Source organism: Protopterus annectens, chromosome 9.part0 (genome assembly GCF_019279795.1).
Source record: "Protopterus annectens isolate FY-2018-M chromosome 9.part0, PAN1.0, whole genome shotgun sequence".
In the NCBI taxonomy this organism is placed as follows: domain Eukaryota; kingdom Metazoa; phylum Chordata; order Ceratodontiformes; family Protopteridae; genus Protopterus; species Protopterus annectens.
In genome coordinates, this window is record NC_056743.1 from 1,617,347,558 (window position 1) to 1,617,372,757 (window position 25,200).

General features: G+C 38.9%; 1 protein-coding gene across 2 annotated transcripts in view; it reads right to left on the reverse strand.

Moving 5' to 3' along the window:
• Positions 1-25,200, reverse strand: part of LOC122812213 — a 363,229-nt gene that overhangs the window by 40,546 nt on the left and 297,483 nt on the right. For both annotated transcript variants that reach the window (XM_044084555.1, XM_044084553.1), the window contains exon 5: positions 386-506. In XM_044084555.1, coding sequence (XP_043940490.1) covers positions 386-506 — 121 coding nt within the window. The remainder of the gene's footprint in view (positions 1-385; positions 507-25,200) is intronic.

Here is a 25,200-nt window from a genome sequence, read left to right on the forward strand (position 1 = left end):
TATTTCACAAATGCAAGCACTTGGCAATTTGAATGCATCTATATGTACTATATGTAAGAGCATTTTACACAAATGCTAGTGGCTGTAGTTCAGTAAAAGTGGGAAATTAAGTGAAAATTGTCATCAATTCAAATACTGTAAATGAACACTGTATTTATATTTATGCAAAAAAGGGCTGTGGTGAGACAGTAATGAGGAGAATCCCTGAGATTTGTTGCATTTTTATTAATAAGGTATGACTATGTATTGAAAAGCACTAAAAGGAATAAGAACAGGAATGTTATACTAAACCATTATTTCTGTAACATTGCTTGCCATACTGGAAAATAAATCTAAATCAATCATTAAAGTACTAAAGCATGTCTGAATATGTTGCTGTACTAACTTTGATCTTTCTGAAAGCATCCCAACTTCTTTTCCATGCTTCCCTGTTTCAGATATAGGCAGCTCTGTTTTTTCTTCCTTCATTTTTTCAGCTGATTGATACTTCAGCAATAACCCAGAATCTGGAAAAGAAATATCTATTTTTAAAAATGTTCCCTATATAATACAACATGGTAGAAATTATAACATTCTTTCCTGGCTTGTTGCATTATCCATTCTGCTATTTTATTGCTGTGTCAGTTGTTATTTCTGTAGGACTGACACAATACCATAAAGGTTAAAGCAACAAGATTAAAGCAATGAGCAGTAATCATCACTGGCTCCAATATCTCACATATGTCTGTGCAGTGGCCTTTAAGTAAAAAAGTGAAAAAAGATATATTACTGCTTTTTTTATATAATAAATGTTAAATCAGTATACATACATTTACAGTTTTATGATATGATAACTACAAAGCTTTTAAAATACACCATTATGATTTTCAATTAACCATTCCTCACATTATTTGAAAGTAAACGTCTGATCTGTTACTATAAAAAGGTTTTTACTGGGTAGAGGATTATGTATTAATGACAGCAGGGAGAATAAAAGGCCTAGTGCTTTTGAAAGGTTTTAAAGAGCTAGCATGTATATGTCTTATATATTGTCTTATTGCTGTCATATATTTGTTGAAATTTAGTTTTTGGGCAACTTCAGTGAATTTCAGTGCAGGTAAATGCAAACTAGTGTTTTTGGAAGCATTCATTTTCAAAACTGATTATGCAGAATAATGTACGTTAAATATAAAGATCTAGAAATGACCATCACGTTTTTTTCATTTAATGATCATAGTATAGCTTTTAAAGCAATGATTATTGTCATTTAAAAACATTACCTCAGTGAGCTGTACATCTTGGTGTAATTATAGAAGACTCTTATTAAATAACTTCTAAAATACAACTCTAATTTCAGTACATATTATCAGATAGTTCAATGGAAATTTGCTAAATATATTCTCAGCATGAAATATCAGAGACTGTGAAAGCCTAACCTATTTGCTATTCAGTACAGGTGCAGAGGATGCAAATTAATATTAGGATACAAGACTTAATAATGTTGAAGCATTGAGGGTTGGTTTTGAACTTCAAATAAATACTAATTTTAAAACATATAAGCATAGGGGCATGATCTTTATCATGAGCATGAAAGAGATGTATAACATGACTGGTATATTACTCATGTTAGTCCGTATCTTTGGTATATTACTCATGTTAGCCTGTATCTTTGGTATATTACTCATGTTAATCCATATTTGTGGTATATTACTCATGTTAGTCCATATCTTTGGTATATTACTCATGTTAGTCCATATCTTTGGTATATTACTCATGTTAGTCCGTATCTTTGGTATATTACTCATGTTAGTCCATATCTTTGGTATATTACTCATGTTAGTCCATATCTTTGGTATATTACTCATGTTAGTCCATATCTTTGGTATATTACTCATGTTAGTCGGCATCTTTGGTATATTACTCATGTTAGTCCGTATCTTTGGTATACTACTCGTGTTAGTCCATATCTTTGGTATATTACTCATGTTAGTCCATATCTTTGGTATATTACTCATGTTAGTCTGTATATTTGGTATATTACTCAAGTTAGCCCATATCTTTGGAATAAGCTATCTTAAGCTATAATAGCATGTGGAAACATAACTCAGTAGACGAATCAAGTCCACATATGGGTTGGTAAGCAAGTTTATGATACTACTTTGAGGGAGTTAGTGATCTTTAATGGCCAAATGGCCTGAACACAGGATAAAAAAAAACAGGCATGCCCAATCTTTTTAATTTGGGGGCCACTTACTCTACCTGGATAGGCTTGAAGGGGGCACATTACCAAACTGAAGTAGTATCTGCGTTTTATACAGTCCATAACCAGTGGTGTGCCTCATTCAAGGAACAAAAAACAAGCTCTGGTGGTTTCAGAAACACTTCTGTATTCTTGCCAAACTGAAAGCAAGCTTACAACCTGAGGTATTTATAAATAGTGTCCTTGCTACAGCAGCACAAATGTAATGGTGCAAATGTGCATATTAGTTTTAGAAATGTTACAAATGTGCAAATCCAGGTGAACTTTTACCACAAAATGTACAACAAATGTTAAAAATCAGAAAAAGAACTGTTGACGTATATGATGTACAAGACCACAGTTAGTGGAATGTTTGACACTGCTTGTTATTGCACAAGTAGTTTGTCTGCACCAGCTATTGAAGTGCTATAACTGAGATATGTTTTTTTAGGTTAAAAAAATCTTTTGAGTGAAACAAAGCAAAAAAAAACATTATTTTGGTTAATTAAGACTACTGGTGGTAAAAAGCAATAAATCCATTTTTCTGTAACCAGACAAATTCCTTAGACTAGAATATATTATGACCTCCAGCTATAAATACACTTCACTGGGGGTTCAGTTGCAATGACGTGTGTACAACTTTATCTTCTTATAATGCAGTTTACTGAACATGAGTCTGAATGGGTGTATCTGTGCACTTTTGAGATTTCATTACCAAATTGAAGGTTTTCCAATGAAATCTCAAAAAAGCACAGAGATACAGTCCTATTCAATTATAAGACACACTTAAGACTGCAATTTTAACCACAGAGCTTTTAGTACAGTACACCTCTTAATTTGACTCCATAGCTTTAGTTAACTTTCAGCATGATTAGTCTAACTACAGCCTGTTACAAGTGAAAAAAAAAGTTAGTGCATATATACTCTGAATATTCATTTTCCATCCTTTTGTGCAGAGGTGAAAAGCCATCTCAGGTGCTGGCTTTACTAGCTGTATATAAGAGGCCATGTATCACCTCCCCGAAGACATTTCACAGTGAAACAAAATGGATTTGTAACTAGGTACTTTATTACACAACACACACATACAGTCTGAGTGACCTGTGTCTCTTCTGAGAGAATAAAGTACCTTTGACTTAAGGGATCACATAAATACAATGGTCCAATGTCTGATATAAATTGACCACATTCATCAAACAATATCATTGATCATAAGTGACCCTATAACATACATTTGCTTTCATCAGTCAGCTGCCCCAGCACCTTTGTTCAGAGATAAAACAGTCATCAGGTGGAAAAGAGAAGATTCCTCTGAAATGCTGGACTTACCCTCGAGTCAGTTCACAATAACATGAAAAGTATCAGGGACCCTTACTAAGATTCTTTGGTGCAATATCTACACAATGTCCCAGTGGAACATACACCTTTTGAGTGTACATTGTCTTTAAGTGTGCAGGAATCACAAAATAAATGGCCACGCAGCACTTTAACAGATACTGAACCCTAAGAAAATTGATGATCAAAGTTGTCTTCAAGTTGTAGTTTTCTGTTATGTAGTAATTGCCCTCGGCTCTTTGTGCAGATATCAAATAGTACCCAGGAGAAAACCAAGTGTGGTGTTACACAGTGACTGCAAAAGTCCTCTGATATGCTGAAATTAGTACCGGTGAACCACAGGCCACGTATACTAGTTCACAAAGTACATGGATACTCAGAGGAGTATGCTCCTTCTGAGAAGCTACATTACCTTTAACTGTGAAGAAATCACATAAATAAGGGACTAATGCTCTTTGATAGTTACTGACCTCCCCAACAAGCCATGCCAATAGTCAAGTCAAAACCAGTCTCAAACAGACATTCGCTTTCACAAATCGGCTCTTTTGACCAAAAGTCAAATAGCACCCAGATGGACACCAAGCACAGTGCCAGATTGTGACAACAAAAAACTCTCTGACAAGCTGGATTTACCAGCTGTATGAGGCAATATGTCAGTTCAGCAAACAGTTCACAGTGAAAATCAAGGACCCTTAAATAGGTACTTCAGTACAAAACATACACTATCCTAGAGGAATTACAACTTCTGATCAGTACAAACAGAAACTGATCTTAATATCTGAACAGTGTCAAAAAAGAATGGAAGAATTTGTTGAGCAACACCACCACCACCAACAATTATACACAGCAACTATAAATAACAACAGTACTAGCACTCAATGAGTTCTACCTGCACTTAGCATGCATTTTGGGGGGATTGTTTCAGAATGAATTTTATAATTTTATTTCCCCACAGCTGTAACACAGATTAATTTCAACTTGCAATGATTTTTTTTTGTTTTGTTTTTTTCTTCTGCCTGAGGCTGAGTTCTACCTGCACTTAGCATGCATTTTGGGGGGATTGTTTTAGAATGAATTTTATAATTTTATTTCCCCACAGCTGTAACACAGATTAATTTCAACTTGCAATGATTTTTTTTTGTTTTGTTTTTTTCTTCTGCCTGAGGGCTGAGTGACCACTGGACAAAGGTGTTGAGGGACTATACTATTCTTCACTGAGAAGGAATCACATATTGCCATATATTTATTTCACAAATGCTGCCCCCCAACAAACTAGATCAATAATTAGAAGAAGTGATCTCAAAGCTGGTGTTTGCTTTCTTACTTCACCTTCACGAACATGGGAGCACAATGTTCAACACCGGAAGTATACCCCTCACTGGTGAGATCAGATCACAAACTAACTAATGGAGGTCCTCATCCACCCCCCCCCCCCCCCAAAAAAGAAAAAAAGACACAGTAAAGAAACTCTCTAAGTTTCCTTCACACTCTAAAGAAGACTAGTGTGGCCTCTTTAAAGGCCCCCGAAGGCAGAAAAAACACTTCAAGCCGCTGAATCACTTACAACAACCTCTACACAGCACCTGCAGGACATCATGGATAAAACAATCCAAAAAAAACAAAGACTCAAAGGTCAAAAAAGGCAAGCGTCAGTCTGGTGCAAACCTCAAACTCAAAAACAAAGGAACACTACAAAAAGAGGAAGCAACTACAACATAAAACAAAAAAAGGTAAGACACCCTTGATCACTATAAGAAAACTAAAAAAAATCATAAAAAATAATAAAAAAAATTTTGAGAAAAATTAAAGAAGACTCAAAAGACTCTTCTTTAGCTATAAAGGAAACCTAGGAGAAACCAGATAACTCAAGACTCAGATAGAAAAAGAGAACTAGTGACTAATGATACAGACATTACAGACATAGCCAACATGACCCACCCAAACGCTGGACACCTACAAGCCAAAGCCCCTCCCCCTATACAAAGGAGATATAAGCATAGCGGTGCATCCCAGCCCCAAACATGAGAACTCTCTTATGGCTGACAAAGTTTGCAGATGACTGCAAAAACGCCATAGTAGAAAACACATCGGTCATAGTCTCCCCACTCATCACTCATCAGACCAATGATTGAGTACAATACCCCTGCCCGATGTATCCTGTGACGACACAGCAGCTGGCAGCCAGAGAGGGAAAGCCACAAAAAGGAAAAAAAGCAAAGGGTCATGTCCCTGACATCTGCTGCCCGACTGAAACTCCTCCAGCTCTACAGTAGTCTTCAGGCTCTCTCACCGTGACTTGCCTGCCATATTTGCTCAATGTCATCCAAGGCTTCAATGAATATGCTTCACCATGAATAAAAATCACCCTCAAAAGTCACAAGGAGGGCGAAGAATAAACCTCGACATCGGCTACATTAGATGCTATGGAGGGGACGTGCTGGAGGGAAAAGACTCCTATGCTGTGGAATAAAACCCGGTATATGAATCACAGCGCTGGCTTGAGCCTTGGAATTGTTCAGGAGAAAATGGAAATAATGGATATATAAGGGACCACTAACCCCACCTATTACAACAGTGTCACAGCACAACAAATGGCACAGATTAATAATGGGTAAAAAAGGGGTTAAACTATGGCACTGTAAGGAAACTATATGCGATAGCCTAGTATGAACCTATGAACCTATGAACCTATGCCCTCAGCCTTTTCTACAGAATTTAAATAGTATCCTAGTTAAATCACAATACCAGTGTGTGACAACAAAACGGTCTACAGTAGACGTATTAGCGGTATGTAAGAGGTCATATGTTACTTCCACAAAAACATTTCACAATAAAGAAAATTCAGGAACTTCTAATAAGATACTTTAGCGGAAAATGAATACTTTCCCAGTATAATGTGCCCCTTATGAGTGCTTTACCTCTAATTGTGAAGAAACTACAACTATAATGGTCAAAGAACTCTTGAGCAAATGGTATTTACCAAAAACAATTCCTCTCCAAAAGCATCAGTAATCAAACAGAGGTCATCCTGTAACTGACACTTAGTTTCATCACCTGCCTTCATTCACATAAAAAATGGTCATACAGCATCCAAGTTATTACAATCTTACTCAGGTTTAACATGCTTAAAAGACTAACTACATACAAGCAATAAAAGCAGTAATTATATTTAATGTAGTGGATCAAATACACAGCTAATCCTTTGGCACCTAATCCTATGACTAAAAATCTGCCTTTCTTTTTTTATTTGCTCTTTCTAACAGTCCATTCAGAACCAGCATCTTACATCTTTGGATGAAGAAATCACATGTTATTATGTAACATGTATTTATAATAAAAAGTATGAATCACTGTACTGGGAATGCCATAATCACATATTTTGAAATGTGTAGATGGCACATAAATAGAGCGGAAAAGTGCCTGGCGCTGTATGCCCCATTCACAGAAACACAAATACAGTGATATAGATGTGAGTGACGTACTGATGATTTATAAGTCTTAGGAACAGGATATAAAGTTTAAATTATAAATTTTAAGTGCAGCTCTGATATTTCCCTGGAGAGCATCACAAGTTAATATACACCTCTGCCCTACGGTTCTTGGAATTCATAATTCCAATGCCCTGGATCAACTAATCCATAGTCCCACCAGGGGCTCCAGTATCCTAGACCTGGTCATTACCAACATGGGAAATTGATGCTACACACCTATGGTCACCCCCTCACTGGTCAGATCTGACCATAAGCTAATCACCCTTAGCATCCACATCCCCCCCCCCTCCAGCAAGGAAACCTCCATAAAAAACTTCTCCAAAGCCAACTTCATGCTATTCAAGTCAGAAGTGACAAACTTCATGACACCCATGCAGATGGGAACTGAAAGTTAGACTGCTGACTCCTACACTAAGGCACTGTATGAACACATACACTCATACTTGAATCATGCCATCCCAAATAGAACCAAGATGCTCTCCTCCAAAAAAAGGAAGTCAGTCTGGTGGTCCCCTGCCATAAACAAACTTTACAACGAAAGCAAGAAACTGTTGCAGAAAAGAGGAAAATCCCAGGATACAAAAAAACTCCCTTACCAGCCTCAGTAAAAAGCTGAGATCCCTCATAAAATCCTCCAAAGCTAGTTATTAAAATTGCCAAAGATTCCAAAGACAACCACAAGGCATTCTATAACTATGTCACGAATCTAAATGACAATGCTTAGATCTGCTCTGAGCTACAACAAAATGGCATTAAATATACTGATCCCAAGGATATTTCCAATATCCTGGTAGATCAATTCAGTGCCAACTTCACCCTCCTCACCCCCTGAACGGCCCATCTCAATACCGGAAGATTGCCAAATTATGGTAATAACGGCCACACAGGTAAAAAAATGCACTCTCCAAAGCTAAGAATACAGCATCCATGGAACCAGACGGCATCCCGGGCTGTGTACTACATGAACTACAAAATGAACTGGCACCTCACCTAAGTTTCATGTTTAATCATAGCCTCACCTCAGGCTTTGTGCCCACTGAGTGGCGCACAGATACAGTTATCCCACTCCACAAGGGGGGGGGATCCACCTTGGATCCCGGGAACTACTGCCCCATCAGTCTGATGAGCCTGATCTGCAAGGCCATGGAATGTATTATCATGGAACATATAAACAAAGACATTGGCAACCTTCAAACACTGGACCCCACCCAGTTTGGGTTTGTGAAGGGACGATCTTGTCTTCTGAACCTGATTAACTTCTTTGAATCAGTCACCAGAGCCGTGGACGAGGGTAAGGCAGTCCACACAGCCTATCTGGACCTCACCAGAGCTGTGGACGAGGGTAAGGCAGTCCACACAGCCTATCTGGACCTCACCAAGGCCTTTGACACCATTCTCCATTCTGGAATCATAAATAGACTTACTAAGCTGGGTATTAATCCCTACATCACTCGATGGGTTGCCAACTGGCTTACTGACAGAACCCACACTGTAAAAGTAGCCGACTCCAAATCCAGCTCCAGACAAGTGACAAGTGGAGTAACTCAGGGTTCAGTCCTGGGACCGCTCTTGTTTTGCATCTACTTCTCTGAAGTACAGGCCAACACTAGGGGACTCTGGCTAACAAAGTTCGCAGGTGACTGCAAGCTGGAAGCCATGACTGAATCCCCAAATGATGTGGATACTCTACAAAAGGGCCTTACAGAAACAGATGCTTGGTGCCAGAGCCATGGGCTCAAGCTCAATGCCAAGAAATGTATAGTTATCTCCTTTGGGAAAAAAACAGGTACCTGTGAATTACCACATAGGTGGCAGTACACTAAACACTGAAAGTGTGATAAGAGACTTAAAGACACAGGTGAACAGTGGTCTCACCTTCGATAACCACATTGCCACAATAGTAAGGAAATCCTTCTATGTGGCACACTTCATCACTAAGGGCTTTTCATCCAGAAAAAAGGAGGTCATTGTCCCACTGTATTCATCCCTCATTAGACCCATTATAGAATACAATGCCCCGTTTGGTATGTACCTCTCAAGACATCTGCAACAACTGGAAAGGCCGCAGAAATACCTCACTAAAAGAATAACAGGCATAAAGCAGATGCCCTGCGCTGACAGCCTTAAAAAACTCTAGCTATATTCTGTTGCATATCGTCTACTCAGAGGCAATCTCTGCTTAACATACAAGGCCACGTCAAACCCAGAGCTGTTGGACATGCTACACTTAAAGAAATACCAATCCTTCAGAGACACACATTCCAGGGATCTAAACCTTGCCATCACAATAAACAAAACATGCTGGAAGGATAGGTTCCTGACCCAGAGTCTCCCCAGACTCTGGAATAGATTGCCCATACATGTCAAGCAGAATGCCTCTTTGGCCCTCTTCAAAAGGAACCTTGATGATTGGATAGGAGAAAGGAAATTCACCCTGGGGATCACATCAGTCACCCTGCTAGACAGGGATCCAAGGAAGTAAATAGTGTGGGAAGAAATAGTCAGGGAATTGTTATGGCTAGGCTTGTATAGGCCCTAGGGCCGATAGCTTAGTACCAACCTGTGAACCTATGAACCTATGAACATTATAATATATTATAATTCTTCATGCCTTCAGGTATTTCATCTCCCCTTTAGACACAAAAAAGGAGGGAAAAAGTGCTTGGAGCTGTATGCACCATCTGGAGAAATGTAAATGCCATGCTAAAAACACAAGCGACAAACTAATAATTTGTAAGAGAAACAGCCAGATTCAATAAAACCTACATAGTCCATTTACACAGTGGTATGACGTGCACACAGTTTGGATTCACCACCATTGAGCAAACAAGGTAAACACCATGGCATGCAAATGACAGCATACTGTTGAACAGTATGCTAATCAACCAATCCAAGATGGAGGAGCTATTCAACAAGCTATAAAGCAACCACGTACACTCAGTGCTGCTTTTCCCTGAAAATTCCAAAACCTACTGGAATACAGTCACAGAAAGGAGTCTACACAGAAACAATGTTAGGGGCTGCTGCTGCTTTAATTCATGTGTATGTGCAACAGGCTAAGTCTATGCTGCTGCTGCTGCTGCTGCTAATAGACCATGGCCAAGAAGAAGAAACATTTTTTGACCCTGGGTATGTCTGATGGAATTACAGGAGATGGCTGTATGTCAACCTCAGTGTCAAATTCAATCTTTGCACCCCACCGTCATCATCAGAGTCTGCTGATACTCTAACCCTGGGTAGCTTATCACAACCTACATGATGTGGACATTGTACAATGCTACTGGGTGGATAGAGACACACTACAGGAACTCTGCAACCTCTGTTATCCTCAACTCAGAGCCAGGGCAAACAGAGTGGAACCCATCCCACTGGAGACAAAGGTATGTGCAGCACTTAGAATCTTAGCTACAGGTACCTTTCAGAGACCAACAGCGGACATGCTGAAGTTGTCACGAGCATCAGCATCCAGGATCCTCCATCAGTTCTTGAATGTTATGATCCAATATGCCAGTGACCAAATGTATTTTACTTGTACTGCTAAGGATAGGGCCAGAAATATGCAGGAGTTGTACCCTTTAACAGACTACCCTGAAGCACTGGGTGCCACAGACTGCACACCTATAGAAATGAAGGCACCACCCAGGGAACAGGGAAGGCTATACATTAATAGAAAAGGCTTTCACTCTATTAAATGCCAAGTGATGTGCAATGCCAAAGGAATAATCTTGAATGTGTGTGCTGGCAACCCTGGCAGTTACCATAATTCACATAACTGGCACACCTAACAACTGTATCAGATGTTTGTTAGGGGGGATATCCAACAGGGTTATTTACAGGGGGATTTAGGTTATACACTGGAACTGTGGTTGACACCCATCAGAAATGCACACACATCCACTGAAGAAAACCATAATGAGGCAGACACTCAAATCAAAAATATTATAGAGCATGTGATTTGCCTGATGAAGTCGCAGTTCCGGTGCCTAGATACATCTGGGGGACCCCTGCAGTACAATCCATGACATGTACTGAAATATTCACAGAATGTGCCATGCTATACAACATCATCCAGAGAAAACAGCTTCAGCAAGATCAACAAGGGGTAGGAGCACACATCCCACCACCAATGCCAAGGTTACCACAGCCACAGGCAGATGAGGAGTCAAAGCAGCTGTTGTGGGTGCAGGCAGACATAGGATTGCTCAATATGCCCTCGCACTGGCTAAGAGACAACACATAGCACACTCATTCACCACCTAAGGTCGTAAAACCTTCCTCCTATGCACATACTTACACTAACATTGATGCTAAGTAACTCTCACAACCTTTACCTCCCCACGTAGTTACTGTATACTGCTTGCATCAGAGTCAACCCTGAGCTAAAACTATGGCAACTGCTGCATTTACAAGGTAAGTTTTGAACCTGGAGTGTATTGTGTAATAATATGAATGACTGGCATATCCTTGCAGTTTGTTATTTAGTAGTGTAAGCAAGTAAAAGGTAGGTGATTTGTACAGAAATTACCTTAACATGGGACAGCAGAGACTTATTTGACTTATATGTGTCCATTATTAAGCAGTAATCCTGGGCGGCCACGGTGGTGCAGTGGTTAGCATTGCTGCCTCACAGCAAGAGGTTCTCCGGTTCGATCCTCGGCTGGGGTGCCTTCTGAGTCTGCATGTCCTCCTGTGGTTCCTCCCACATCCCAAAGACATGCTGCAGGTGGATTGAACACTCTAAATTGGTGCCTTCTGTGGAAGGTTGGGCGCGGGCTGGCAACTCAACACCGTAAAACTCCACTGCCATTCAATGCGGACAAGATGATCTGCTGTGGCAAGAAGAAGATTAAGCAGTAATCCTCAGGCAGCAAAGATTCACACAGTTATATCTCTCAAACCTAATAATAGTCACTGCATGCCCACAGTTTTGCACCATACATTTGTACTGGAAGATTATTAAAGAGAGAAGCTAGAAAGTAACTAAGCACATTTCAGTTTCAGACTTCACAACCCTCATAAGATCATTAACAATAAAACTGGAAAATGTTGATGCTATCAACTGTCTAACTTTATAAGATCAATATAAGGCAAAGGTACAATTACGAGTTCAACATCAGCACTAAGTCAGCTATGTACCCTGAGCATCAGACACAATGCTTATGCATTTCTGAATCTAAAAGATGCAAAAGAGGGAAATTGCACAATTATCATCACTTGCACAGGATGTTGTGGGGGCCAGAAGCCTAGGCTGACACAAAAGGTCAGTGAATGTGTGTGTAAATAAGAAAGAGAAGCAGACAGACATTTGGATAAACCAGCAAATGGCCAGTGAGACAAAATGAGTTTTAAGCTGCATGGCTGAACCATGTAACTGTTGTGTGTGTGTCTGTAGGAGTCCTCCAAGTGATATTGGTGTGTGAGTGTCTGCATGAACACAGCTAAGCTCTGTGCTAGCGCTACATCTTGGTATGTCAGACAGGTGTGAGCAGTGCAAGGCAGAGATGGCAGCTCATCATTGTTTTTCTTGACCATGCCTACCAAGAGATGCACTCTCACATCCATGCCCATGGTCAGATGCACTGCTGCTACCTGAACATGAGTGATGTCTGCTGGATGAGTTTCCCTCATGAGTATGCCAAGGACCATGACCCCATGGCCTGCCATGAGTGGGTGTGGACAGCTCATCCACTGATGTAGTAGTGGAAGTACTGCCAATATGGGACTGTGATCAGGCATAGCCATGTTGGATAACAGCAGATGATGTGGCTGACTTGCACCCACAAGGATGCTCTCCACCTCCCAGCAGACATTCCATCACAGACACTGCTTGCTCCAAAATGTCATTTATCCAATCCATTGAATCAGCAACATGGTGGAGGCAGTCACATATATCAGCCGGTGGCACATCTACAACCCTAAGCATTCCTTTGAAGCACCTGTGGGAGTGTGCCTCTGCCTCCATGATGGCCTTAAACATATGTTGACTGGCACAGGAAAAAACACCTGGATCAGGTGGAGGATGGACAGCAGGCCTCTTCCGAGTACCCATAACAACTCTCTTGCATAACACCTCACCCACACTTTAACTACAGCCAGAGTCAATAGGCACTGAGGTTGCAGTAACCACACTTCCCTGATCAATTGTCTCACCCTCCACCTGTGAGCTCACTGGAATGAGTAGGCGTAGGCCTACTGGCTATGTCTGATGGAATTACAGGAGATGGCTGTATGTCAACCTCAATGTCAGATTCAACCTCTGCACCCCACCATCATCATCAGTCTGCTGATACTCTGACATCAGGTGGTAGACATCCCACAATTCCACTGTCAGGATCACCTGTAATAATAAGTAACAAACACAGGAAAAATTAATATCCAAACTACTGTATTACAATATATGCTAACAAAATAACAGTGTTGCCACTATTAGACAGTACAGCAATACACACCACAGTCCTGACATCAACATCACACACTAAAATATTTCTTTGAATTGGTCAGTAATACTGACATAAAAATGTTTGGCTTACCATGTGCAGATGAGGATATGCTCTGTATGCAAGAGGGTTCTGGAAAAGTTAAGTAAAAGTTAAGGACAACATCATCACAATTAACAGTAACACATGGGGTAATACTTTTTCCCCTTTATATGTCCATTAATTACACTTTCAACAAGAACGTGGATGACAACTCCAACCTAAGCTAATCAATCAGAATGTGTTGTTCACCATAGCAATCTTCAAGTCCCCCAGCAATAAAATTTCTTGTGAAACAGAAGTAACATATTGATTTAAATTGTTTTACCATACAACAGTATTCAACAATTGAGATACAAAAGCCTACCTGGATGCTCTTCCTTGGACATGCTTACTGTCCCTGAAACAGTAGTATCAACGTTGAGGACATGCTTTTCTGCACTTTGCAGGGAACTGTTTGGATCTCTGACAGTGGACTGGAACTTTTCATTTAGTGTTAGTGGTAGCTCTGAAGCAGGGCCTCCCAATACCGATCCAATCATGGCCCACTGCAGCTGTTCTCTTCCATGCAGATGAGATCATGTCAGTGGTCTTATGGCACACCTGGTCATATATCCTGTCATAGCCACCCATGGCATTAACACCATCAACAATCTACTGCCAAATCTGTATTCTGCATGTCATATCTCCCCATCTCCTTTCAAGCAGGAAAGCACCATGTTGCCTAAAAGCATGAACAATGACCTGATTTTTCAGCATCCGTGAAGGGTGGTCTTTGAGGACTGAGATTACTCGGTGGCATAGTCCTAGGTGTCCTAAAAGACAACACAAGGATAATGCACATAAGTATCACATAACTACAAATTAACTGTTCCCAGATTAAACAAAAAAGGTTGTATTACAGTATTACTGACTGAAGAAACACAAAACAGTTGTAAGATTTAAAATACAAGCAACAAGCTGGATGCAAACAAATAAGAGTAACAATAGCAACATATCCTTGCTTGTACCATAACAGAAATGCAACTTTGCCTCCCCACAAAATAACAGATAAATGACACATTTTTCTTACAAACCATCATTGAAATGCTTAAAGTGCTATCAATGAACTGTCCCTGAAACATGTTTACAAATTTAACACAGAACATTCCATTTTAAGGTATTGCCAGTCATGTATACCTGCAAAATGTCCTGACAAACATGCCCATCAGTGCACTTCTAACTAATCCATACAGATTGTTCTTATTTACATTCCAGCATATGCAGTATGTAGCTGACAAAATGCAAGCATACCGTCACAAGTTCAGTAAACATTTGTGCAGATATGTCCCAAAGTAATAGGCTTTTTTCTGTGCTCTTCACATAAACAAGTCTCCTCAATTTCAGTTTTCCTAGCTACACTGTTGCCTTTTCATGGTGTAGATTAATGGCTGTTAGCACACTAAAGATGCAAATCTGGTGTGAACTCATTAGAATTGCTGAATCCAAAATACTTGGCTCCATGTAGTAGATGTAAACATAGTGCAGGCACTCCTTCAGTGTTTGTTTTTAATGGATTGTAACTATGAATGATTACTGGTTGGGAGAAGGAAAACACAAAGCACTGCAGGCTGCCCTAATTCCAGTGGGTGTGTCAGGTTAGACTTTGTCAAGTTGACTTACAAAGTGTTAGATGTAAGGTTGGAAATGTAAGTAAGCAGCCCACAATTCACAGGTTCTAAAATAAAATTGAAAATGACCAGGTAGCTCAGAACTCGCAAACAACACCTTTACTATACAAAGTTAAAACCACGGTTAAGTGCTTTCAGCATTAAAGACATAATCAGAACCATTGAATAACTTGCAAAAAATCAAACAATGAATAAAAAGCATTGTAAACCTACAATCCTGTTAGTGCACTCAATCAAATACAAGAAAAATGTACTGGGAGCTAATAATATATCATAAAAAGTAAACCAATCATGTATCATAAAAACTTCAAGCCCACCAATGCAGCTCAAGAAAAGAACATAGTCAAAATATAAAAAGTACAAAAAACATTATTATTAAAAATGTAATTAAAATGGAATTACAGTCTTGTAGCTTTGCTTTTTAGTTCACTGACAATAGAGAAGGCTGGTTTGTGGCATCTAATTGCACTTGTGACATAATTTCTCAATGTAATAAATAATTTTTGCAGTCACCAGTTAATGAATTCCCTCCAACTTGTTCTAACACACAAAATTTAAACTTTACAAAGTTGCTACATGTTAATGCATGTTTCACCAGTGCACTTTTACTATCTTTTTAAAGAATACAATAAGTATGGTGCTAAATTCTCTTGTTTAAAGCATTATTCATTTTAATAATGTAAAACGCAGGACATGAATCATACCATGCCAAATCAACAACCTGAGTTGAACTACAATTAAATCAGTCATAAAATGCACATTTATTTATAAAACAAGTGTCCTTCCAAATTAGAATCAATGAAGGGATACTGATGGCAAAAGCCATCTTTAGTTGTCTGTGGAAAACTAAAACTTAGTTGGTTCTTGTGTTTTTCCAAAATTCTTTTTAATATTCATGTGCAGATGAGGGTATGCTCTGTATGCAAGAGGGTTCTGGAAAAGTTAAGTAAAAGTTAAGGACAACATCATCACAATTAACAGTAACACATGGGGTAATACTTTTTCCCCTTTATATGTCCATTAATTACACTTTCAACAAGAACGTGGATGACAACTCCAACCTAAGCTAATCAATCAGAATGTGTTGTTCACCATAGCAATCTTCAAGTCCCCCAGCAATAAAATTTCTTGTGAAACAGAAGTAACATATTGATTTAAATTGTTTTACCATACAACAGTATTCAACAATTGAGATACAAAAGCCTACCTGGATGCTCTTCCTTGGACATGCTTACTGTCCCTGAAACAGTAGTATCAACGTTGAGGACATGCTTTTCTGCACTTTGCAGGGAACTGTTTGGATCTCTGACAGTGGACTGGAACTTTTCATTTAGTGTTAGTGGTAGCTCTGAAGCAGGGCCTCCCAATACCCATCCAATCATGGCCCACTGCAGCTGTTCTCTTCCATGCAGATGGTCTTATGGCACACCTGGTCATATATCCTGTCATAGCCACCCATGGCATTAACACCATCAACAATCTACTGCCAAATCTGTATTCTGCATGTCATATCTCCCCATCTCCTTTCAAGCAGGAAAGCACCATGTTGCCTAAAAGCATGAACAATGACCTGATTTTTCAGCATCCATGAAGGGTGGTCTTTGAGGACTGAGATTACACGGTGGCATAGTCCTAGGTGTCCTAAAAGACAACACAAGGATAATACACATAAGTATCACATAACTACAAAATAACTGTTCCCAGATTAAACAAAAAAGGTTGTATTACAGTATTATTGACTGAAGAAACACAAAACAGTTGTAAGATTTAAAATACAAGCAACAAGCTGGATGCAAACAAATAAGAGTAACAATAGCAACATATCCTTGCTTGTACCATAACAGAAATGCAACTTTGCCTCCCCACAAAATAACAGATAAATGACACATTTTTCTTACAAACCATCATTGAAATGCTTAAAGTGCTATCAATGAACTGTCCCTGAAACATGTTTACAAATTTAACACAGAACATTCCATTTTAAGGTATTGCCAGTCATGTATACCTGTGAAATGTCCTGACAAACATGCCCATCAGTGCACTTCTAACTAATCCATACAGATTGTTCTTATTTACATTCCAGCATATGCAGTATGTAGCTGACAAAATGCAAGCATACCGTCACAAGTTCAGTAAACATTTGTGCAGATATGTCCCAAAGTAATAGGCTCTTTTCTGTGCTCTTCACATAAACAAGTCTCCTCAATTTCAGTTTTCCTAGCTACACGGTTGCCTTTTCATGGTGTAGATTAACGGCTGTTAGCACACTAAAGATGCAAATCTGGTGTGAACTCATTAGAATTGCTGAATCCAAAATACTTGGCTCCATGTAGTAGATGTAAACATAGTGCAGGCACTCCTTCAGTGTTTGTTTTTAATGGATTGTAACTATGAATGATTACTGGTTGGGAGAAGGAAAACACAGAGCACTGCAGGCTGCCCTAATTCCAGTGGGTGTGTCAGGTTAGACTTTGTCAAGTTGACTTACAAAGTGTTAGATGTAAGGTTGGAAATGTAAGTAAGCAGCCCACAATTCACAGGTTCTAAAATAAAATTGAAAATGACCAGGTAGCTCAGAACTCGCAAACAATACCTTTACTATACAAAGGTAAAACCACGGTTAAGTGCTTTCAGCATTAAAGACATCATCAGAACCATTGAATAACTTACAAAAATCAAACAATGAATAAAACACATTGTAATCCTACAATCCTGTTAGTGCACTCAATCAAATACAAGAAAAATGTACTGGGAGCTAATAATATATCATAAAAAGTAAACCAGTCATGTATCATAAAAACTTCAAGCCCACCAATGCAGCTCAAGAAAAGAACATAGTCAAAATATAAAAAGTACAAAAAACATTGTTATTAAAAATGTAATTAAAATGGAATTACAGTCTTGTAGCTTTGCTTTTTAGTTCACTGACAATAGAGAAGGCTGGTTTGTGGCATCTAATTGCACTTGTGACATAATTTCTCAATGTAATAAATAATTTTTGCAGTCACCAGTTAATGCATTCCCTCCAACTTGTTCTAACACACAAAATTTAAACTTTACAAAGTTGCTACATGTTAATGCATGTTTCACCAGTGCACTTTTACTATCTTTTTAAAGAATATAATAAGTATGCTGCTAAATTCTCTTATTTAAAGCATTATTCATTTTAATAATGTAAAACGCAGGACATGAATCATACCATGCCAAATCAACAACCTGAGTTGAACTACAATTAAATCAGTCATAAAATGGACATTTATTTATAAAACAAGTGTCCTTCCAAATTAGAATCAATGAAGGGATACTGATGGCAAAAGCCATCTTTAGTTGTCTGTGGAAAACTAAAACTTAGTTGGTTCTTGTGTTTTTCCAAAATTCTTTTTAATATTAAAAAAGTTCTTAAATGTGATGGCTGGTGATTGTTTAAACCATTAAGGATTCATTACACTGCAGAATGTATCAATTTCTGTTCAGTTCTTTTGAATCTAGTGTATAATGCAAAGCCTTGTTATTATAGTGGAATTTGGAACTAAAATCAGGGACAATATTATGTTCAACGGAGTTAATCTGTAAACTCTTCTTTATGCACCATATTTATTGAGTCTATCCTGAACAACACATTTATGAGCTTTATCAGTAACACTAAGGGGATAAACCCTTTCAACAAACATATATTGTAATTGGTCAAATTCTTGTAAGCAAGTCTGGTCACTGGAGGTGAGACGAGAGATATGAATAAACTGGCTTTTAACAAAACCCCTTTTCTGATGGGGGTGGTTAGTTACTCTGAAAATTCAAAATAATGTATGGCAAACAGTGGGTGCTCTATAAATAGACATTTTAGTTAACCCATTCTTTCTTTTCACGATGTCAAGAAAATCCATAACCTCTAAGTGAAAATGAGGAGTAAACTCAAAAAATTCAGAAGCCACCTGGAGATATTTTACAAACTCAGAGAGTTAATCCACATCACCTGTCCATATGAAAAGATCATCCAAAAAGAGATAGTAACAGGAACAATGTTTGAAAATATTCAAGTGAATCACAAAGCTAATCTCCCATCTTAATAGTACAACATTGGCAAATGAGGGGGCACAGGCAGCCCCCATTGCAGCACCACACAGTTGTTTGCAGTGCTTGCCTTCAAATGAAACATAAAGTTATTATCTAATATGAGCTCCATGAAATCAGTAACTAAAGAAATATCACAAACAGGAAACCCTCCATACTGGGAGATGATCTCATTGAACCCCTGAATGCCCTCTTCATGAAAAATAGCAGTGAAAAGATTTTTAATATCACAAGTAACCAAAATCTGTGATTCATTTACATTTCCCCCCAAGCTTATCTAAAAAGTCCCAGGTTCCGTTCATTAACATCTAACCCCACCTCATTTTTTGGCAACTGCATATGATATTATTGCCATTTGATATCCTCAGGCATTTTAAGGACAATGATATAGAATGCGTTCATACTGCATGTCTCAGATTACTGGTCAGATAAGAGAAGAATGACCAACAAACACAGAGAGGTAAGCAGAGCTGTATATTTGCAAGCAATATTTATTCATAGCTGCTTGTGTAATCACTTAGTGCACCACATCCAAAAATAATAAATGTACAAATAACAGTTGTATGGTTTCATATAACTGTAGACCATGTTGCAGTTGGTTGTATGCAGAATGATTTCAGTTCCTTGCTGCAAAGCTGTTTGTTTGGCAAAGAAAGATAAGGCACCCTTCCTATGTTCTGAAGGTTCATTAGCGTGAGAGTTCAAATTCAGACCTGTGTAGAAACATCTCATGTACCAACATTTTCTATGTGTTTATGTCATGGATTATTTTTCCTCATTTCAACTACTTGTCCCTTTTTTTTGGGGGGGGGGGATCATGGAAAACACAGGAAAATGAATTTCAGGTTTGGCTGTGCTTATCTTGTTTGTGAGAAATATGGCAGTTTATCATATAAGTGCATATCCTAGTTCCAGTTTATCTGAAGCCTTTTTCTCAGAGTATGCTGATGTTTTTGATGGCAAGTTGGGCAAACTTCCAGTTGCGTATTTTATGAAGTTAGACTCAGAGGTCAGTCCAGTAGTCAGACCAGCAAGAAAAGTTTGAATAGGTATGCAAGATAAAGTCAAAGCTCAGTTGGATAAAATGATGCAGCAAGGTGTAATTTGTCCAGTTACAGAACCAAATGAATGGATGTCTTTCATGGTAGCAGCTCAAGAAAGGCTCAGATGAAATCAGAATATGTATTGACTCAAGAGATTTGAACAAAGCATTAAAGAGACAGCAACACTGAATGCATACAGTCACAGAGGTTGCAATCCTAATACCGAAATGCCACTGTTTTTTCTGTCTTGGATGCAAAAAGTTAATTTTGGCAAGTGATGCTTGATCGCAAATCCTCATTACCGACTATTTTTAGTACCGCATTTGAGAGATATAGATTCCTGAGGATGCCATTTGGAATCAATTCTGCAAGTGAAGTCTTCCAACATGCAATGCAGCACATTTGTTCATGTTATCCTTGTGCCATAATAGTAGATGATGTATTGGTTGGAGGCAATGGTGAAGCAGAGCATAACAGAAACCTTAAGAGAGTCCTAGACATTACACATGAAGTGAACTTAAAGCTCAATCCTCTAAAGTGCAAATTCAGACTGCCAGAAGCTACATATGTAGGTCATTTATTTACCAGCACTGGGATAAGATCAGACCCATTTAAGAAAGTAGCGATTCCTGAGATGTCAGCAGCAGATAATATTCAAGCTCTACAGTATTTCCTTGGCATGGTCAACTATTTAGGCAAGTTTATACCAGACTTCAGTAAGTTGATAACACTTTTAAGGGAGCTAATACACAAAATGTTACATAGTCCTGAATGGAAGAGCACCAGAAGGCATTTGAAGACCTTAAGCAAAAAATTGCCACCCCACCTACATTAAGATACTATGATGTCAATAAACCAGTCATTCTTCCTGTGATGCTTCAAAACATGGTCTTGGCACAGTTATTCCAAGACGGCAGAGCAGTAGCCAGTGCATCTAGAGCCCTTACCCAAACTGAGATGCAATATGCTCAAATTGAGAAAGAACTTTTGGGAACAGTATTTGTATGTTCAAATTTCATGATTATATCTATGTATGGTCGAGCTATTCAGATTGAAACTGAGCAGCAACATCTAGTTACTGTTCTAAAAAAGCCTACATATTCAACTCCACAAGATTACAAAGAATGATGCTCAAATTGCAAAAGTACAACTTCAAAATAGTCTATACAAAAAGCAAACTTCTTTATCTGGCTGATACCTTATCCAGATCACCCAGAAATACAATGGAACAGCTTGATGCAGAGAATTTTGACTTTGACATAATGGCAGTGCGTAATTTTTCTACCACGAGACTTGATGAGCTGAGAGAACATACAAAGACTGATCCAATTCTGCAAAAGCTCAACCACTACATTAATGTTGGATGGACCTCAAAGCAATCTTGTGTACCACCTGAAGTGCAAACCTATTTTCATTACAGAGATGAGATGTAGATGGAAGATGGCATTATTTTCAAAGGTCCTAAAATTGTTGTTCCTGCTTCTTTGCAACATGAATATATCCAGCTTCTGCACTGTGGTCACCCAGGTTCCGACTCTACCAAAAGAAGGGTGAGAGAACTAGTATTTTGGCCTTCACTAGTGAAAGACATTGATAAAGTACTTTCTTCTTGTTCAGTATGCAATAGTACTAAATCGCATTTGCAAAGAGAACCACTTCACCTAAGTCAAGTTCCTGAACTACCTTGGTCAACAGTAGTCACTGACATATTCAAGTGGAACAATCAGCATTACTTAGTATTGGCAGACTCCTATTTGAACTGGTTTGAGATTGATTTACTACCTAATCTAACATCCACTGCTGTTATCACTAAGTTGAAATATAATTTCTCAGTCCATGGTAGTTCACACAAAGTTATTTCTGACAATGGTACTCAATTTACTGGTCGGTTGTTTCAGAAATTTGCAAGAGAATGGGAATTTGTAGATGTCACTAGTAGTCCAGAATATCTACAGTCAAATGGACTAGCTGAACATGCAGTGCAGAGTGCAAAGCAATTACTTGAAAGGTCAAAGTGTGGCAATACAGATGTCTTTTTGAATTTACTTAATCTCAGAAACATACCTTGTGATGATATACTTGGCTCGCCTGCTCAGAGACTTCTGTCTAAACAAACCAGAACAACACTGCCTATTAGTTCCAGTTTATTGAGGCCTAAAGCTAAAAACAACAGAACCCAATTATTCAGGAAGCATTCTATGCAAAAGTCCTTTTATGATAAATCGAGCAGATTTCTTCGTCTATTGAAAGAAGGAGAGACAGTGAGGATACAAATGGCAAAATGTTTCAACCGGATTGGTAAAGTAACAGGTATATGTACCGAGCCAAGATCCTACTTCACAGAATCTGAGGATGTGGAGTACAGGCGAAATCAGAGACATCTTCTTCCTGTACTAGAACTGATATTGCAGCATTGTTCCTGTGATGTAGACTTTAAATCTCAGAGCAATCCGGACAATGTTCCTGTTCCAGAATGTGTCTTACCTTCTGATTCCAACTCTGCTGATGTTCCTGATGTCCCTAAGGTTGAACGTTCAGCAGAGACAGTTCCAGTTGCTAAGTCTAATTCTCAGTTTTATATCACACAATTTGGTCACACTTCCAGACCTAGTGTGAAATACACAGCAACTTGGACATAGCTGTATATACATAAATAGTTCTGTATAAATGCATGACAAAAAGCTATTTGTAATATTTGCATGTCAACTGATATTCTCAGCATTGCATGGTCTATTTCTGAAAGAGGGAGGATGTAGAGCAGAGTGTGTGATATGTCTTTAAGAAGCACAGCAAGTAATGAACATGCATATATAAATAGCAGGTATGTGCTATTCCCAGTGCCATCTTGAGAGTGCAGCCAGAGAGTGAGCATGTATGAATGTAATAACTAGTTTGTATATATGTTTACCTAAGTTAAAGCTAATAAGCTTCAATTGTGATGTGTCTGTACATAATAAAGCTGCTTGAACAGAACCTACAAAGTCTCAGCTATTACATCTTGACTAGACGAGTGGCAACAGCTATGGTTCTTTCCTACCTCTCTCCTGCATATTCCTGTATTGCATTCACTTTGTTCTTCTCTCTACTTGATCCCCATTTCACCACTTTCCTATCTACCCCATTTTAACACCTTTAATCTGGTCAAAAAATAGAATCTCACACAACACACATAAGTAGCAAAAAAAGCAATGGATCCCTTCACTTTTTTGGGTTGTGTGGAGTTTTGCATCGTGCGCCAATGAGTGGTTGTACACTGATGTGGATACCTTTGTGCAATGTTGCTTAACCTGCTGCACAATGCCAACACACAGCAACATGTGTACTTATAAAGAACACATGTCATTACATTATTGATGTTTATTTAAAAGTCTTTAAAAGTGTTGGTTACACCTTGATTCAAACCCACTATCATCTAGGCTCAAAAAGAAATGTGTCAATGCATTTACACCTACTGCAACTCTCAGACCTTTTGCAATATGGCTTGCATTTGCAAACTGCTCACCAGATTGAAAGTCAAATGGCTCACCGACAGAACACACACTGTCAAATTTGGGATTGCACCTCCACCAGTATTACCAGTGTAATACCACATGGATCTGTGCTGGGCCCTTAACTGTTTGGAAGCTATTTCTCTGAAGTCTAAGCAACAGTAGATGGCCTGTGGCTTACCAAGTTTGCAGATGAGTGTAAGCTGGATGCAGTCATATAGAGTCCCCCAAATATGTTAACATATTACAGAAGGGGCTGACACAGACAAATAATTGGTGCCAAACTCCTAGACTGAACCTTAAAGCAAAAAATGCCTCATTTTCCCCTTTGGCAATGAAGTACCTCTGCTAATTATGGCATAATTAGCACCCTTCTAAGCTCAAACACAGTGTTCTGAGACTTGGGAACACATGTTGATAATCTACACTTCAATCAGTATGTGTCCATTATAGTGAGACATACATTCTACATTGCGCACCTCATAAATAAGGACTTCACATCCAAGACCAGGTAGGTCATAGCTCTGCTGTACTTCACCCTTATTAGACCACTAATTAAGTACAATGCTCCTTTCTGTCTATACCTCACCAGACACTTCCAGCAACTGGAGAAAACACAGAGGTTTGTGACTGGGAGAATCCAAGGCCTCCAAAACACGACATACATGGAAAGACTGAAAGACCTGTCACTGTACTCAGTATCATACAGGCTGCTGAGAAGTGACTTATGCCTGAATTACAGAGCAGTCTCAGATCCTGCCCTTCTGGAAATGATGGACATCTGCAAATCAGATAGGGCAGGAATAATGTGCTACAGCAACCTCAACCTAGCCTGTGACATAAATAGAACTTGTTGGGGAGAAAGATATAACTCCCATTGATTGCCACTCCTCTTTAATAGGCTCCCACTGCATGTGAAGCAGTACTCCTCAATGACCCTATTCAAGCACAGCCTCATCAACTGGATAAGAGAGTGTAAATTCGCCTCTGGGGTGGCACCTACTGTATGTCCCTCATGGACAGGGCCAGTCAGTGCTGATCACAAAATCACTCTGATAACAATAACCGTCTAACTATTCTTAATAAGGGTACTTGTGTTTTTACACAGCTAGGCTTGTAAACACCATAGGGTCATTAGGCTAGTAACCTCCTATGAACCTATGAAGCTATGAACCTATGCAAGCCTCCCAGAATCTTCTATCCAACATGGCCTGCTGATGTCATCCACTATAAGTTGACCTGTAGTCTTGTAAAAGTCAGACTTGTGCCGTGGCACTTTCGTAAAGTAGTGAGTGCTGTAGTCTGTGTACTTAGATATGTAGGGGTTCTATTCTCACTTGAGTAAACTGGGGAGTTGTGTTTGTGCTCTTGCTTGACATTACAGAAAGCCAGCATTGTGAGACACTGT